This window comes from Stegodyphus dumicola, chromosome 5 (genome assembly GCF_044657685.1).
Source record: "Stegodyphus dumicola isolate Sdum_Otavi_A_Nest chromosome 5, ASM4465768v1".
NCBI lineage: Eukaryota > Metazoa > Arthropoda > Arachnida > Araneae > Eresidae > Stegodyphus > Stegodyphus dumicola.
The window spans coordinates 81,519,468-81,537,379 of record NC_140772.1 but is presented as its reverse complement, the minus strand read 5'-3'; the positions used below and the strand labels follow the sequence as shown (position 1 = coordinate 81,537,379).

At 35.1% G+C, this 17,912-nt stretch overlaps 1 protein-coding gene and 1 long non-coding RNA gene across 3 annotated transcripts in view; one reads left to right on the top strand and one right to left on the bottom strand.

Moving 5' to 3' along the window:
* The window catches only part of LOC146997150 (uncharacterized), a 145,468-nt gene extending 132,196 nt beyond the window's left edge, over positions 1-13,272 (top strand). Inside the window, exon 3 of the long non-coding RNA XR_015041154.1 lies at positions 12,907-13,272. This is a non-coding gene — a long non-coding RNA (uncharacterized LOC146997150). The remainder of the gene's footprint in view (positions 1-12,906) is intronic.
* Positions 1-17,912, bottom strand: part of LOC118182903 (GTPase-activating Rap/Ran-GAP domain-like protein 3) — a 333,886-nt gene that overhangs the window by 16,198 nt on the left and 299,776 nt on the right. For both annotated transcript variants that reach the window (XM_085816800.1, XM_085816801.1), the window contains 4 exons: positions 14,703-14,783; positions 12,509-12,627; positions 10,051-10,165; positions 7,044-7,231 (listed from right to left, as the gene is read on the bottom strand). In XM_085816800.1, coding sequence (XP_085672926.1) covers positions 7,044-7,231; positions 10,051-10,165; positions 12,509-12,627; positions 14,703-14,783 — 503 coding nt within the window. The remainder of the gene's footprint in view (positions 1-7,043; positions 7,232-10,050; positions 10,166-12,508; positions 12,628-14,702; positions 14,784-17,912) is intronic.

Genomic DNA, 17,912 nt, shown 5'->3' with positions numbered 1-17,912 from the left:
GAAGTCCCTCATGCTATTTACCTAGTTCCATTGAATTCTCCTACTGCATTCGATTGCATAGCAGTCATTCCACACCGTTTAGTGTTGCATGACAGCTAGTTTTATAATTGAACCATTTTTCTCTGAAGAGCAGTCGACAGCTGGACCACTAAGATTGCAGCTCACTTAGAGTCAATGTTAAAATGTTTGTGATACATGAACTGCAGTAAAGTGGCATTTTAGATACTACGATTTTTATGCAGAGCTTGGCCTAACCTCACGTGTGTCGCACAGTTACTTAGGCAACATTTCACGAATGAATGTCTTGTAGCCAACACTTCCCCTCTTCCTACCAGACCTCAACCTCTGTGACTTTTGGCTATGGGGTTATCTCAAAAGCACTGTTTATGGTGATAATCTAAACAATTTGGCAGAAATGAAAAATGTGATACACTGACATGTTCGTAACATTCCTCCTGATATGCTAAGAGCTGCTGTTGAGAATGCAGTAACAGGATTTAACTTGCTTTCGGAAAATGCTGGACGCTACATTGAACATGCTTTGTAACACGTTTCGGAAACTACGAGGGCTATCCAGAAAGTAGATTACGTTTTGGAATAAAAAAATAAACAATGTATAGGAAACAAATTTTATTATATACAGATGAAAGCCACACTCAAATACTACTTTTCTACATAGTCACCATACAAATTAAGGCATTTATCGTAGCGATGTACGAGCTTGGAAATTCCTTCGTCGAAAAATTCGGCCGCCTGCGCCTTCAACCACTTCGTTACCTCTTCTTGCAGCTGTGCGTCGTCATCAAAACGCTGCATAGCCAGCCACTTCTTCATTGCTGGGAATAGGTGGAAGTCGCTCGGTGCCAGGTCGGGACTGTACGGCGGATGAGGAAACAACTCCCACTTAAAAGATTCAAGAACTTTACGAGTGACATTTGCCGTGTGGGGCCGGGCGTTGTCGTGAATCAACAAGATCTTAGAGCTCAACATTCCTCTGCGCTTGTTTTGAATTGCTCTTCTGAGTTTTTGGAGAGTTTGGCAATACCTTTGAGAGTTTATTGTAGTGCCTCTTTCCAGGAAGTCCACCAAAATTACACCTTTTCTGTCCCAAGAAACAGTCGCCATCATCTTCCTTCCCGACATTGTTTGCATGCATTTCTTGGGTTTTTGGGGAGAACTTGTGTGCCCCCACTGCATTGATTGCAATTTCGTTTCACAGTTCACATGTTTCACCCATGTTTCGTCACCAGTAACGATGCGATCGAGTAAAGAGTCACCATCCTTATAGTAAGCGTCCAAAAAGTTCAACGCTGCAGCCATTCGCTGATTTTTGTGGTCCTCTGTCAAGATTTTTGGAATCCATCTTGCACAAAACTTGTGGTAACCAAGCTTTTCGCTGATGATTTCGTGCAACAAACTTCGCGAAATTTGTGGAAAACTCAAAGAAAGTTCCGTTATTGTGAAATTTCGATTTTCACGGACTTTAGCATCGAATTTTTCGAGAAGTTCGGCGGTCACTATGCTGGGTCTCCCACTTCGATCTTCGTCGTGAACATTGGTTCGGCCATTTTGAAATCTTATGACCCACTGACGCACTCCACCTTCAGTGATAATGTTGTCCCCATACACTTCACGAAGCTGCCGATAGATTTCTATCGGTTTACAGTTTTTTGCAGTCAGAAACCTTATTACTGAGCGCACCTCGCAGCTCGCGGGATTTTCAATTAACGCAGACATTTCAAACCGTCACAGTGTCTGAACGGAGCACAGCACGAACCTCTCACTAGCACGGCTAGATGCAGACTGAGCTGCGCAACGCTCTGACCCCAAGATGGCCGCGCTAGCCCCGCCCCTAGCGGACACAGACGGAAACGTAATCTACTTCCTGGATGGCCCTCGTATTAAACACATTTTAAACAGATATTTTCATGTCTTATTTCATTTAACAATATTGTATACAGCGCCATTTTCGCCCTGGTGGTGAGTTTTGGAGCTCTTTTTTTTTTTTTTTCTCGGAAAATAAATTCCCATAACCTCCTTTACACGATTCCCAAGTTTGATAACATTTGGTCCGGTAGTTTTCCTTTTATGACCATTTCAAATTGGAATTTTAATTATAACCACCATGTAAATTTAAAAGTTTGACAGTTTGGTTCATGTCCCAGCTTTAAAAATATAAATATAAATATAATATTTTATATAAATCCTCTTAATTTTTTCTCGCGTTACAGATTGTATAAAAAAGCGTGATCTTTAATATGATTTAGATTGTTTCAGCCGATATAAGAATCGAGTCACTCGGTGGTACAGAATAAACCTTGCTGGACTGTTTTATTTCTTTGTCATTTAGCAAAAATCTTTTAATTAAAATATTTATCCTTTGGACTTCGCTTTAAACTTTATTTATAGTTAAAATGACTAGAAAATGAAAAGCTGTCTTCAGCTGAAACGCAATTCATGTAATTCATATTTTAAAAAATTGAGAAGAATGCAAAATTTATGGGAGTCTAGCAATCGAAAAATCTTTATTTTCTTGTGTGAGCACTGAAAATAACTGTAGAAGGAAAGAAGAAAATTAGGGAGAAAAGTAAGCAAAAATTTGCAGGGAAATTTGGCTGTCAGACATACCAAGATGTTTAAAAAAGTTGGACGCTTTTGAATATACTTTCAGTATACTTCAAAGAATTTAGATGCTCAAAGAGAAAACACTTGGACGTGTACACTAGAAAATACCATCAATTGAGTTTGTGTTAACAGAAAAGATAAAAACGATATCATTGCAGATTAAAGTGAAGAGCGACTGGTTTTAGACTATATTGATGTATAAATTTAAATTACGTTATAGAACATCATATCGTATCATAAATGGAGAATCCCATGATTTTCTCATTCGAATTATTTGAAGATTCAGGAGTTTATCCAGTGATGTATGTGGATGTCACTTAAAGAGGTTTTTTTTTTTCCTCCTGGTGAAACAGCGGCCGAGCGGTAAAGTCGCTGAACGCTAGTTCGGTCCAAGGTTCGAATCCCGCGAACGGGCTGGTGGCATGGGCGTTTTCGTGGTTTTCCCCATGTGTAACGTATATGCGAGCCAGTTTCCCTTAGAAAGTTCTCCACGAAGGCATCCCTTCCCTTAGGCAGATAGCCCTGGTGTGCTTTGTCATAATTAAATAAACCAAAACCTCTTGATGAAACCAGTCTTTCCTTTCATCTCATACCTTCAAAATGTTTAGCCTCTAAAAACTGATAAAGGCTCTGATCAAATATTGATGAAATGGATTGAATTGGATTATTAATTTACGTCAAAGCAGGGCTATCTGCCTAAAAAGAAGGATGCCTTTGTGAAGAACTTTCTAAGGGAAACCAGTTGGCATACACGATACACATGAGAAAATCCACGAAAACGCCCATGCAACCAGCCCGTTTACCGGGATTCGAACCCCGGAGTGAACTACCAGTGTTTAGCGACTTTACCGCTCGGCCTTTTTGGGCCTTTATAAAATGGAAGCCGATAACTTTATTTAAAATGATTGTCAGAAATATCAAGATATTTCGAAAAGTTGGATGCTTTTTAATATAATTGCGGAATGCCTAAAGAAAAAGAGCAAGAATAAAGTATAATGCCTGAAGAAAAAGAGAAGAAAAATTGAATTTTTGGGTAAAATTTAATATTTGTATTTTTTTTTTAATTTAAAACTTTTTAATCTTATGATAATTGATTCTTACGATTTCAAAAATAAAATATTTGTCTAAAATATGAATAACATTTAAGAAACCAAATGTAGGATAAAATTGTGTAAAGCAATGGGCACAATTGTAAAACTGTTTAAAGCAGTGTATGCAAGTCATCCTAAGTTAAAATGTAGGTTATACATCTCTCCTATTTATATATATCTTTTCTGAACGGAACATTGAAAGGCGTGTTAACTGTGCTTTACTGTATTTTCTCTTTTAATAAATGCAGTTTTCAAACGCATCGTAGTCTGGGTTACAAAGTATTCCTCCGAAAGAAACGCAATTCAAATAAATAAAATCAAATTCTGGAAAATTTATATTAATAAATATATTTAAAATGCTCAGTTCGAAGGAATAAATAGAAAATTTTAAAAGAATTATCTGAAGAGACAATGCAACACAAACAATTAAAATAAAAGTATAAGAATTTAAAAATTACCTAAAATAATAACTATGACAAAAAATATATATAAAGAAAACTATTTGAAAAAAAATAAACGCTGCACCTTTATTTACGCAGTTCGAATAGGTAAATAGAAATTTTTAAAACAGTTATTCGAAAAAAACCATGCAACTTAAACAATTAAAATTAAATTCGAAAAAGAAAAAACTACTTAAAATAATAAGTTATAATTAAAAATATAATATAAAGAATATTATTTGGAAAAAAGGAACGATGGTGACTTTTTTTCCTCACACGGGAAAGGAAACTAGCTTGCCATATATTAAGAAGTTCGCCAAGTGAAGTATTCTTGGCGCAAACTGACAAAAATGTGCCAACATAAATTTGTGAATTTCTCCGTAAATTTCGCTCCAAATTTTACAAAATTTCATATTTAGGCGTAATTTGAGTCGTAGAATCGAAATATGTAAAAACATTGGTATGTTATTTCAGAAAAAGTCCGATTTTGTGTCAAAATACCTATGTTAGAATAGTGCTATATATAAATCTAATATATATCCTAAGTCGCGCTTTCGAGACATGAAGAACGTAATTTGAATTTAGTCAATCGGCCCAGTAGATCGGGAGATATAGGTCTGTCCCATTTTTTTTTTTTTTTGAGCAGTGTACATTATTTTATATTAAACATATTTGGAATCCGTTAATGGCGATTTCATACGGGCTTTTTAATAGCCTTCCTTTTTTGGAATAAGGTATTCTAAAGCTCTGGAATCATTTATTCAGCTGCCTTACGACCCTTTCAAGGAAGAAAATCTCTGTCATTTCACAGGGGACATTTCTCCGTACTGCTAAGTGATCATTAAATGCCTCCAGTACTATGAATGTAGCTGTCTGACTTCAGGGAGGTTAAACAATATTAATTGTTTTGTTTTCGATTCCCTGAAAGGAAAGACAGGTGATGTTGACGTGATAATGGACAGGCTTGTAATTACCGGAAAAAACGAATTAGACTAAAGATGTGAATAAAGGATCTTTTGTGTAAAACACTTTTGTCTTTAGCAACTTTGTAGCGTAATAGAGAACACTTCGAAAAGAGATGAGACCTTATAACTGAAAAAGTTTGATGTAACTATGCTGAAACTCTTACCTAAATATTCTTTATCCGTTCTTAAAATGTAGATAATGATTTTGTAATTTTAGAAGACGAAGTTAAGGTGTTATTCCCCTCTGTTTCCCTTGTTTCTTTCACCTTTAGGTCACCTTTTTTTTCCTTCTGTTCCCTTGTGTCTATTATGAATTTGACTGGTAAATTCCCTCATCAAATTTAGGATAATATTTGTTTCTTGTGACTTTCCTAGGGCATTTAAATTATATATACTAAGTTCAGACAAACGTATCAGTTATAGGCAAATATAACGAGATCTGAAATATTTGTAACTAGCATAGCTTTAGGATACGTTAATAAATCAGAAGAAGTATTAAAAATGAACATTTGTGAACTTATATATTTATCATGCTTATTTCTCTTCTATTTTTGCAAAATTAAATTCGAAATTGTCTTTATATATCAGAATTTAGGTTCTGTGATAAAATCTAGATTAATAAAAACCAACAACAATTGTGTTTATAGTACATAATTGGATATAAGTAAGTTACATAGCGTACTCTAATGTGAATTATAGACAAATTATGAAAACGTTTTTATGAAACCAGTTTAGTACATTGACTGATCGATCAAGCAAACAGCAGCCATGTGCTCTGGGAGGAACTACTTAGGAAAATATAGGAAACAATTTTTTTTTTTACACTAAATGACTGCAAAATGAAAAACAATTGGTGACATTACATTTCGAGCAAATCAAACTTGGAGAAAATATTAGTATTAAGTAACTTTTAGTTAAGATGAATCGTGCTTGTACCGAAATGAAATCAATGAAAGTGCGCGTAATACTATTTCATCAAATTTTGAGAAATATTAATACCTAAATATGGCTTTAGGATACGTTAATAACTCATATTAATGAAGATACTACACAAACAAACAGCTAGAAAAACGAAGTTTACCTTAGCTGAGAGTTACATAAAAAATGAATTTAACATGATTTGATGTTACTGCTAATTTAAATTATAATTTATATTTACATATTTTTTATCTTATATACACAAATACAGAGACACTACACATGTATACATATATATATATAACGTTTACGTTTGGCACTGTCGACTACAATAAAAAAAGAGGTGCACAACTAGATAATGTAGCAATGCCGTATTCAAAATTTCATCATTCTACAGTTAATCGTTTTTTGAGTTATGCGAGATATTTACCTACGTACGTACTACAGATGTCACATAAAATCCGTTTTGAATCCATTTTACAATCCACTTTGGAAAAAAGATTTCTTTATTCTGTGCGTTAAGTACAGCTGTTACGAAAAAAAATATTATCCCAATGGATTTGGTAGCTGTCAAAATGGATGTTTCCGTTAAACTGAAATAAAAATACAAACGCAGTTTCCCTTGATTGTTGGTCAATTTTAGTGCACAGTTCTGATCATGGTGTAAAATAATTGTTCTATTTCATGCAAACCGAGCAAAACTTCACTCACTATTGCAAAATTTTTCATCATGAAATGAAAATCGATCGATCTCATAAAGAACCCTTAAAATGTTTTTAAAATCAATGATTGTAGACCGAAGACTGTGATTTTTTGAAGTTTTTTTAAAACCTTCAAAATTAAATTTAAAATGATTGAAAATAAAAGCAGCTGTATTTCATTAACCCTTCTGAAGAAATAAGAATTCCACAACTAAGGAATTTAAATCCATTTAAGAGTTATAAATCTATCTAAATTAAAAGCAATTATAATTTTTCAACAAAAGGCATTGAAATTTACTATACCTGAGCGCCTGGGCTTAGATAATTTATGCCGGATGATGTGGCATTGAGCATAGTGGTAGACGTGGGGGTTGAAGGTGTTGGCACACGCCTCTCACTAGGGGAGCTTCCAGTCAGAGAAGTGTATGAAATGCGGAATATTCGAAAAGGTTTTACACCATCAGCAGAACCTGGAGGACCGCTACCAGTTGCTGCAAAATATAATAGCCAAAAACATAAAAACTGGTAATAGTGAAATCAAAATTGAAACATTTTTTTCAGTTTATAAATACATTTTAGCATGAGGCATTCCTACAATTGTGCATTAGAAAACAGAATTATAGACATGCATCAATAAAAAGATATAAATGCAAACAAGTTATGAAAATAACAACTTAATTAATAAAATCCTGAAGTCAGTTCGAAAAAGAAAGCAAGTTTTTAAAGCTGTAAGAAATTTTATAATATATCAATGCTTCCACTCTGCATTTGATATGCAATTATATATGTTGGCCTCTATATATCAGTCGAAAGAGGATTTTTATTTTAATCTTAATGTAGCTAACTGCCACTCTCAAGAATATTGGATTTGCTTTGTATGGTCTTTGTTCGCTTTAGATCACCAGAAGCTAACATAAAAAGGAGCTGAATTAGATAATAAACAATTTTGTGCTACGTAACCTATTGTCAAATTGAAATTTTCTGAATGAGGAGATAAGAAACAGTAACCACTGATAAACGAACCACCTGTCTGGAACTGAGATTTAACTACGAATTTTTTTACCGCAACAACTTTAATATACGTACGGTATTGGAGCTGAAATTAGCGCGGTTGCTGGCACGAGACTTGCCCTCCAAATTGATCCTCGTTAAAGGATTTAGCGTGTATTCACTCCAATTATGGGTTCTCAAAAAAGACCCATGTAATTATTCTTCGTCGCTACCTCCCCGTTCTGGTAGAGGGTAATTTCTGCACAGGTTGCCTTAACGGTATGTCGAAGCCATTTCTCAGACTCCCGCAACGGAATCGATCCCTGATTCACCCGTCACCCTTACGACCACGATAAGGTATGGTAACTTACCGTCGACAGTTGCTAAGGCAGACTCTTGAAAGGATACGTCACCGGTACCAGCCCACACGAAAGCCGGAAGTTATACCACATAATACGGACACGAGGTCCGATTGGTTTTGGTCTTATAAAAGTGCTAGTCCCCAGTCGACGGATTTTTTCTCACAATGTAATAAATGGCCTTTCAGTTCCTAGAAAATAGTTTGCTTTGAGCTGAACCTCTGCTGAATTCTTCTTATTAAAACAAATGCCCTGAAGAGCAGTTGTACCAGGCTTGATTCACTTGCACGTAAGAATTATTTCGATAAATATATTCCCCTTGAAATTTGATTATAAGAGAGATACTAAAAACTGAATTACAAAGGATAATATTGTAATCATTCACGATCTACTGAATTACGACTGACTATAAACGTTTCATACAGAGAGTCCATTCGACACTCTCTATTTTAATGAATTCGGGAAAATAATTTCTCTGTGATGAAATGAACAATACCTTTGGAACAAAAATTGAATATCCGATAACATTTGTTCAAATATTCAAATATTTACGGAAATGTAATTTACTGAAATTGAATCTAACGTGTTGACCTTAGTGCCAGGATATATGTTTCCACATAGTCATCTGAACGGATTTACAGAAAATCGTCGGAACTATTGTGTAGAGTCTGTGCTGCACTGTATGAAAAATTACATGAATTCGAGTACTTCAAGAAACGATGTGCCATTGTGAGCATTTTTACACTTTAATGGCAGTGAGCGATCAGATGAGAAATGCAAGCACTTTTAAAAATCATCATACAGAAAATCGCAATCAGCTCAACTTCAATAGTAATCGGAGTCGGTAACTTAAAACACACGTACCAGTGGTATGCTTCTCTTTCACATCACATAAACAGAGACACAGGACAAGCAGCATAGAAAGCGTCCACTAGTGTGTGAGAGGTAAAGTTACTGAATATTGCTAGTTCAACCTGGGTTCGAATGCAAGCGAACACGCTAGTTACATTGGTTTTTAATGATTTTCTCTGTGTGTAACGTAGATACAAGCCACTAGCCCTCAGAAAGTCCTCCACGATAGCACCTCTTCCCATAGGCATATAGCTCTAGCGTGCTTTCCCTTAACTCTTTCGCATCGAAGTCGCCCCAAACATTCAGACATCGGCTGGACGCCCGAAACGCCTGAATAATTTCCTACCAAGTGCTTTCCCCCATCACGTTACTGCATTACTCATTGCTTTCAGGTGTTGTTAAATCACATGTCAATCATTCTTTTGAAGCTACTAAAAGTAGCTTCCTTGTTTCCTTTGTTCCTTCCTTTCCTTTGTTTACTGTCAGTGTTTAGCTTTTGATGCCCGAAGTTGCAATCCCGTCCCAAGGGAGAACTTCACACAGTGTCAAAGCGTCGAAGAAAGAAGTTCTCGCTTTACTTAAGTAAGGCTATTGTTAGCGCTGTAGTATTCAACTTGTCATGGGGGAAGGAAAAGCATTCCAAGAGAAATTCTTAGATACGGGCGTTTTCGATGTTTGGGGAATTGAGATTTTGCCCTCTCTCGAAGCGAAAGAGTTAATCAAATAAACCGAATCAAATCCGAAGGAGGTGTGCTATGACTATATATGACAGAATAGACAGCATTCTGAATAATCGAAAAACCAGCATTGCACCATAACATTAGAAGTATGCAACTATCGTAATGAAAATAAAATACTAAGGGAAGTATGAAGCAGAACGGAGGAAGAGCATTGCTGCAGAGGTGCAACTTGCTTAGAATGAAAGTAATACCTAATAATAGTGCCAAGAAGTACCTAGTGCTTTACTTTTTTCAAACGCTACAGAGATAAAACTGCATAATTTATTATTGAAGGATATTTTAAAATTTAAACAGAAATCCCAACTATAGAGATAGTATAATACAGATTTATATATTTAAAATAATTTTATAATGTAGTTATGTCCTTACAGTGGGGGGATGAGGGTGGTGAAAGACTAGGATCACGGTCCATCTTGTCGACCTTTACCCGCTCCCTACGCACCTGGAAAAATTCTGGAGCGGTTGTAGCAAATATGATGTCAGCCTGTAAACACATACGAATAGGTATGAAACATATCCACCTATAGCCTCAAAACAATAAAATACATAAACATGATATTTAATAATACCATAAACTTACATTACATGCGTAAACGTATATAAATATTTACAAATGTTCCTAAACTTTACGGTATTTGGAAAAGAAATTACATTAATGTTCATAAAATTTACTTCATCATTATAGGAAGCAGAGTAAGTTTATTAAATAAATTGTTACCAAAATTACATAAATCAAAGAAAAATTCAAATTAGGCAAGAAGTCCCGAAACGAAGTACTCAAAAATAGCTTTAGCTGTAAACGTTATAGCATCTAAGATAGAAAATTTGATATACGGCAGCATAAAAGGTATATACGAGGCGTATTCGGAAACTAAGTACCGTTTTGAAAAAAAAAAAAAAAAAAAAAAAAAAAAAAAAGTAAAACAATTTTTTGAATCCAATTTTATTTTTAGATGAAAATACATGTCTTAAACTATTTTTCAACATAGTTTCCGCCAATGATCAAACACTTGTCATAGCGGGTGACCAGTTTTTGTATATCATCGTCAAAGAAACTTACCGCCAGTTTCGATAACCACGACTCCACATCATTTTTCGTGTCATCGTCAGATCGAAAGCGCTTGCCACCAAGCTCGCGCTTCATATGCAGGAACAAGTGATAGTCGGACGGCGCCAAGTCCGGGCTGTACGGCGGGTGATCGAACTGCTCCCAATGAAACTGTCGAATTAACGATTGAGTGACACCAGCAGTATGGGGCCGAGCATTGTCATGGAGCAACACAATTCCTTTACTGAGCATTCCTCTTCGTTTGTTTTGAATGGCACGCCTTAGTTTTGTTAAAGTCTCACTATATCGTGCCGCATTAATGGTTTCACCTCTGGGAAGAAATTCAGTAAGTTTGTTCACCGTTTTTTTAGTTTCCTATCCCAGAAGACAGTGCACATGATTTTTTGTGATGACATTGTCACTTTGAACTTTTGTTTTTTCGGAGAATGAGTGTGTCTCCACTCCATCGATTGTTGTTTCGATTCTGGTGTGAAATGACACACCCAAGTTTCATCACCTGTCACAATTTGATTTAAAAAGTTTTCTCCCTCATCACTATACCGCGTGAGAAATGTCAGGGCACTACCAAGTTTGTTTTGTGAACATCAGTAAGCATTTTTGGAACACATCGGGAACACAGTTTGCGATAATTCAAGCGGTCAGACACAATTTCTAACAAAACAGTACGTGAAATTTGTGGAAATGCATCTGAAAGAGTTGTCATTGTGAAGCGTCTGTTCTCATGAATTGCTTCATCAACTTTCCTTACCAAAAATCATCGGTGACAACATAAGGCCGACCACTCCGAGCCTTGGCGTGGACATTTGTTCGACCTGCATTAAACATTCTTACCCACTTTTTCACCATTCCATCACTTATCGCGTATTCACCGTAAACTTCTGTCACTTGACGATAAATTTCGGCCGGTTTAACATTCCTCGCGTTCAAAAATTTAATCACGGCACGAATCTCACAGTCAGCGGGAGAACTAATTGTCTTAAACATTTTGAATGTGCACAGCAAACTGAAAATACAACATAGAGCAACCAAAATGGCGACAATTGAAAGTCAGTGAAAAGAAAGACTAGTGCGCATGCGCGGGACGCCTGTCAGAGCGCTGCGACGGCGCTAGAATGAAACGGTACTTAGTTTCCGAATACGCTACGTAACAATATATATATTTTATAAGGTATTTCTACCGCCTTCTTAGCATGCCTTCGTGGTGTCGTGGTCAGCATACTCGGTGCGCATTCGATAAATCCATGGTTCGAGACCCAGCGAGGGCATTGTTCATTTTTCATCGCTCCTGCTTTCAAAAATCCTAATGTCTAAAAAGGTGGTGGATGATGATACTCCATCACCAAGGACTGTGTCCCCTAATTCCCAGTCGCCCTTTAAAGGGGAAAATTATAACGTATTTCTCCCACCTTCTTAGCATGCCTTCGTGGTGTAGTAGTCAGCACACTCGGCGCGTACCGAGAGGTCCGTATTTCGAGTCCCGGCTAAGGCATTGTTCATTTTTCATCTCTCCTCCTTCCAAAAATATCCTCATGTCTCTACAATTTCTGATCGTAATTTGCATTATTCTTAATTTTATTTCATATGGATTATTGTAATTCCTACAGATTGCAGAAATTAAGCAAAATTTTTTAGTTATTTTTAGAAAAGGTATTAGTAAATTATATTAGGAATAAAGTATATTAAGAAAGTAGTAAGAAATAATAACACAACATTTTGAAACTGAAGTGTAAGAGAAAAGAAAAATTGCATGCAAATTACTTTTGCTGTGATTAGTTTCAGACTGGGCATAACCATGCTTGATACAAGGTTTCCATTGATGACAAGTCGTATTTCTATGGTGTCAGCTGTAAACGCCATTACATACGGAAAGGCACAGACTGCAAAAATAGATATAATGTAGATTACATTAATTTTAGAACCTCAATACTAGGGATTAAATATAAATAATTATATTTTTTGAAATTACACAAAAAGCAGATATTTGTTTGCACTAAGTTGCAGATTAAACGAAAAAAATCTCAATGATGCAAATTATGATTTATATTGGCTATGAAATTTCAGAAAGGCTTATAAAAGTATTTTATGTGAGAAAATTATTTATTCACAAGTTTGTATTACAATGATGCAAAATGTAATACTCATTTTCTCATTTCCAGGGTGAACTGGATCCCTTTGGCTTTCCGTGTTATACAAATTCAGAAAATAGCCCCTACAATTCGGGAATAATCTCTACAATTTATTGGAAGTATAAAAAAATCCTAGTTATTGCACTGTTGACTTATAAACACTTTTCTTTCTATATTTAATTGCTATACAACTTTTACAGTCATAAAAATCAGTAATAAAGACCACATCTAAAAGGCATTAACGCAGAAATCATCATATTAATTGATTTTGCACAAAGATTTGAGAACAATTAAGTGATATATACGTGAGAAGAAACATTTTATAAAAATTATTCTGATTTAAAAATGCGATACTCAAGTGGAAGCTTCATCAGGAGTATTTAGTAGGTTGGAGGACTTTGCCTTATTTTTTTACCATTCGTAAATAATTTTTTTTTCTCTGATTTTACCATTCGTAAATAAATGATCTAATTCTTGAAGCTTCTGACCGATATTTTACCTTCTTACAGTGCGAGAATAGGACTCCATAGTTTCTATTTTGCTTACTTCAGTTATTCAGAAAACGGGTTTATATGCAATGACGATAAGTACCTCCTGTTTCAGCTGAACATTATTGTAAAGATTTTGTTTCGGTATTGAATTATGCTCGGGGTAGACTCTGTCTACTTAACCGTCAAAATTGTTGAGCATTAACTCTTTCCTACTTGATCTATTAGACCAGGCGATTTTACGATAATTGTGACAACGTTAGCAAATACATGGTTTACATGGTTTTTAATTAAGCCAATTCAAAAGTAATTTTAAGCAACAGTAGTTTAATCACAGAACTCTACCAATTTCTTTAAAATCGTATTGTACTTATTACTATACTCTTGTCGTATATAATATTGTTTTCTGTCTTTTCCTAAATATCCAATCTCTGCACCGAACAGCATCATAGTAGTTCCCACGTGAGCATCATTCACGCTCTCTCCTGCTACAAATTGTAGGTAATGTGGTATATGACTGAGGTTTTCAAACCAAAAGTCTTATCGCTCAGTGGATGTTTTTGGAACTACTTTCAACACTATAATGTTGCCGTCCATTTTACTCGAAGGGTCCAGAGTTACGAAACGAGTAACTATAAATCGAAAAAAGGTTGCCGAAGCCTGGCCTAGAATGTAGGGAAAACAAATGGGCGATCTGGAATGATATTAGAATTGCATGACAGATTGTCAAATTCTTTGAGACTGAATGCTATGAGATACCCTGCGTTTTAGCTTTTATATCAATTCATTCATTTAAATTTTATAAAATTGAAATTATGCTTTAAAAATATAATTCCAAAACTTAATAATAAAAATTTGGCCTGCGCGAAATGTATAATGAAGTGGTCTGCACAGAAATAGGTAAGGTATTTAGTAGGTTGGAGGACTTTGCCTTATTTTTTTTGAAATGATCTGCATTATTTATCCTCTCTATTTAAAAAAATAGATTTAATGTTATTTATAGACTGGTATTTCATATCACGTAATAGCCACAGTACTTCTCCGAATATGTGCATATTTGTCAATTTACGCCAATTTTCGGGATGGGGGAGGGGCAGTTAAATCATAAAATTCCTGATTATCCTGAAATTACTATACGAATTGACTTTCTAAAAATTAAATTTTCACGTATGTAATTCTATCAGATATTAATAACACGTTTTTTTCAGTGTGCATCAAGAAACTCTAAACATGATTATTATGAACATTTAAGTTGTCAAATGAAAATAAAATTAATATAAATTTTCAGGTATAAAGTACAGTACAGCAAATATTTTTTCTTAACTGATGGCACATTACCAATTGCTTCGGGAACAGCATTCCACTGGAAATCGAATTCACTAGTGCCTTCCTCAAAAAGCTTTTGAAAATGTGTCATATCTGAAAATGGAAAAACACAATTTGAGGCACATCAAACACAGGTTATAAATAAATAAGTATAATACATGTAAGAAAATTAAAAAAAAAAACAGCAGTAGTAGTAGTAATAGAAATAATTAAGTACGGAAATGTTAAAGTCTTCTGCACAACAGAGCTAAAAATATGTAAAAGATGATAAACATAAAAAATAAACAATGATTTTCATATGATAATTACTTATGAAAATTATGGGTTTATAAAATTTAGATCAATTCGCTAATGCCCGCAGATAGAGTATCATATATATTTGAGAGAAACTCTGTCCAAACAAAAAAATTATCTATTAATCAAATAATTTCTGACATTTAATTAAATATTTTAATTCTATTAATTTCTAACATTTCGTATCAGTTCTAATTAAATTTAAGTCATTAGACATTTCAATTTTTGTGGAAGAGACCAAAACTAATCAAAGCAGATCACAAAATTTGTTCATTAGTGGATTTTGTTCATTACATGTTCGCATCTCAAAGGAGTAAACTTTAGCAAGTGTTCAAGCAAATGTTAATGATAGAGCTCTATTTACTTTGAATGATTAATCGCAAATAATAGAAGCATGGGCACTACAGGTCATTAAAAGTGTTCCATCAGAAAGGAAAGCAAATAGCATAATCTTATTTATTGCACATATACAACATAATGGAAAAAAGACATGATTAAATCTGAAGGTGGTTTAGGGTACAAAGCGTGCGGAATTAAGTACACAGAGCTGTCATCGGTTGAGCTTTGAGTCGCAATCAGCTTGGCTGACACATACGACACATACGAGTAATCTATTTAATGCAGTTCCATCTCTAATCCAAGAAACATAATGGTTGACGAGTGGTAGCGTACTAAGCTGCCGGCAGCCTATGACCGGACGTTCTCAATGCGTGAGATATCTGGAGAACTTACAGCATAATGAAAGGAAGACATGATTAAATTTGAAGTTAGTTGGCGATACACAGCATGCCCATGATGGCCAGGGCAATAGTTGAACACGCTGCGTAGAGGAATATGCGGGCATGGGCAATATGCGGTCGAGCATGATCTTGTTGAAAGATGACCTGACACATGCCTCATTCAGAGGGCACATCCACGGGCTTTAACATCAAAAATAGAAAGGCAGCTGTCTACATTACCGTCTGTGTGAACAAGAAGTGACCGGGATGTGTACTCAACGTCACTCCATATCAGGACGCGAGATGCCAGACCCGTATGACGATAACAAATTGCAAGCTAGCGAAGTTCGTTTACCTCAGTGTTTCAATACAGGCCATCATGATGTTGTACGCCAAATCGGGATTCGTTTAAAACAAGACGTGATGTCACTCCTGTGTCCAGTGTCGTCATTCGTCGCAGCACTATATGTGCGAATGCATGTGCAGCAGTTCTAAGGCAAGCCACAACAACGGTCGCAGTGCTATCTATTCGCGGTTCTGCAGATGAAGTCGCATTTTCCGAATGGACAGTGCAACGTTACTTGTCGTCATGGACATGAATTAAGCTCCCGATTCAGGATACGTGACCTCCGGTGGCTCGGTCCCGCTGAGATCCTGTATGGCATTTAGTGTGACTATCCGTCGATATAAAATAGTTATGGGATTCCTACCAACACGAGCAGCAATGTTTTGAGACAATAAATTTCAGTACACACAAGACACGATCCAGCCGCGGTCAAATTTCGACACGTGCTGGTTTTCCTTCTTACACGAGCCATAACATGAGACACAAATAAACCAACGTTCAAATGAAAAACTCGCTGTGTAATGTAGATAGTGTTACTCATACTTGTTTTGTGCTTTTATGCCGGAATGTAAATCATTTGCATATCCCAGCATGTAGTAGCTTTCATGGAAATCTGACGTTTATGGTATGTCGCTTCCATGGTGTAGTAATTTTAATAACCATCAGTGTAAAATAAGAAGCATCATAAACTGTAATTACCAAACATTCATGATTTATAAAAACGATTTGACGCAGTTTGGGAGCACTTACAGAAACGATGATGAAACTTCTTATTAAATAATTTCTTAAACGTCTTATTAATTTAATATATTATATTAAAGCTGTGATTGATGAATAATGCGATATTTTTTAACCCTCTCAGCTTTACGGCCGGAAAATTCCGTACAGAAGGCTATCTTCTATATTCATTATACATGAAAATTTTTGCTACCTTTTAAATGTATCTGACTTACGTTTGGATGTACATTGGAAGGAAAGAAATCAAAGTACAAAATGAGATAGTCGCTTTTTAATTAAAATCAAGAAAAGATCTTGACATTTTGAGAAACTTTGAAATTTCAGAGCTTAACCCGTAACGCTCGAAGGGAAGCATAATGTTTTCTACATCTAATTCGCTTAGGGTCTCATAAGAAAATTGTCTGATTAAGTAAATAGGGCTGCATTTCTCAAAGATTGACTAAAGTGATATTTTTCATAATAATAATAAAAATGCAACACTATTACGTGAGTATTAAATAGGAAGCTAAACTATCCGCAAAAACAATTATAATTTAGAAGAAGAGAAACAGTTTTACAAGGAGGCATACTGAAAAATGATTTTCACCCACATAGCTTAGCTGCTGTTTAATTTAAGCTTATGCCCAGTCGATAGTTCTAAAAGTGTAGATCTATGAAATATCGATAATAAGTTTACTGTGAGAGATGCCGAATTTCTCTTCAGCACACGTTAATAAATTTTCTTCTTCTTAAATCATGGATGATAACATTAGTGCTTGCTAAATTATATAATCCGTTAAAAGAAAACAAAAAAATATCCATGTTTAATTACGATGAAGTTCAATGATGTTTGCTCCTAAAGTATTGTTATAATTCCGAATTAAGAAAACTTTTTTTTTATTTTTAATACTTTAACTTCAAAACAATAGTCGCTTGTCTATTAGTAAATGTTTCATTTTGTGCAGTATAGCTTTATATGACAACAGGATCAACAATTTTTTCCCAAGCATTTACATACTGAGTAATTTTACAAATTTATATTCGCTGAATAGAAATAATTTGAAACATTTATGCTTTTTTTTTAAATAAAAGTCTCTGAGTTACTTTTCTTAATTATAATTTAAAACAAATCTTAATTATACGCAC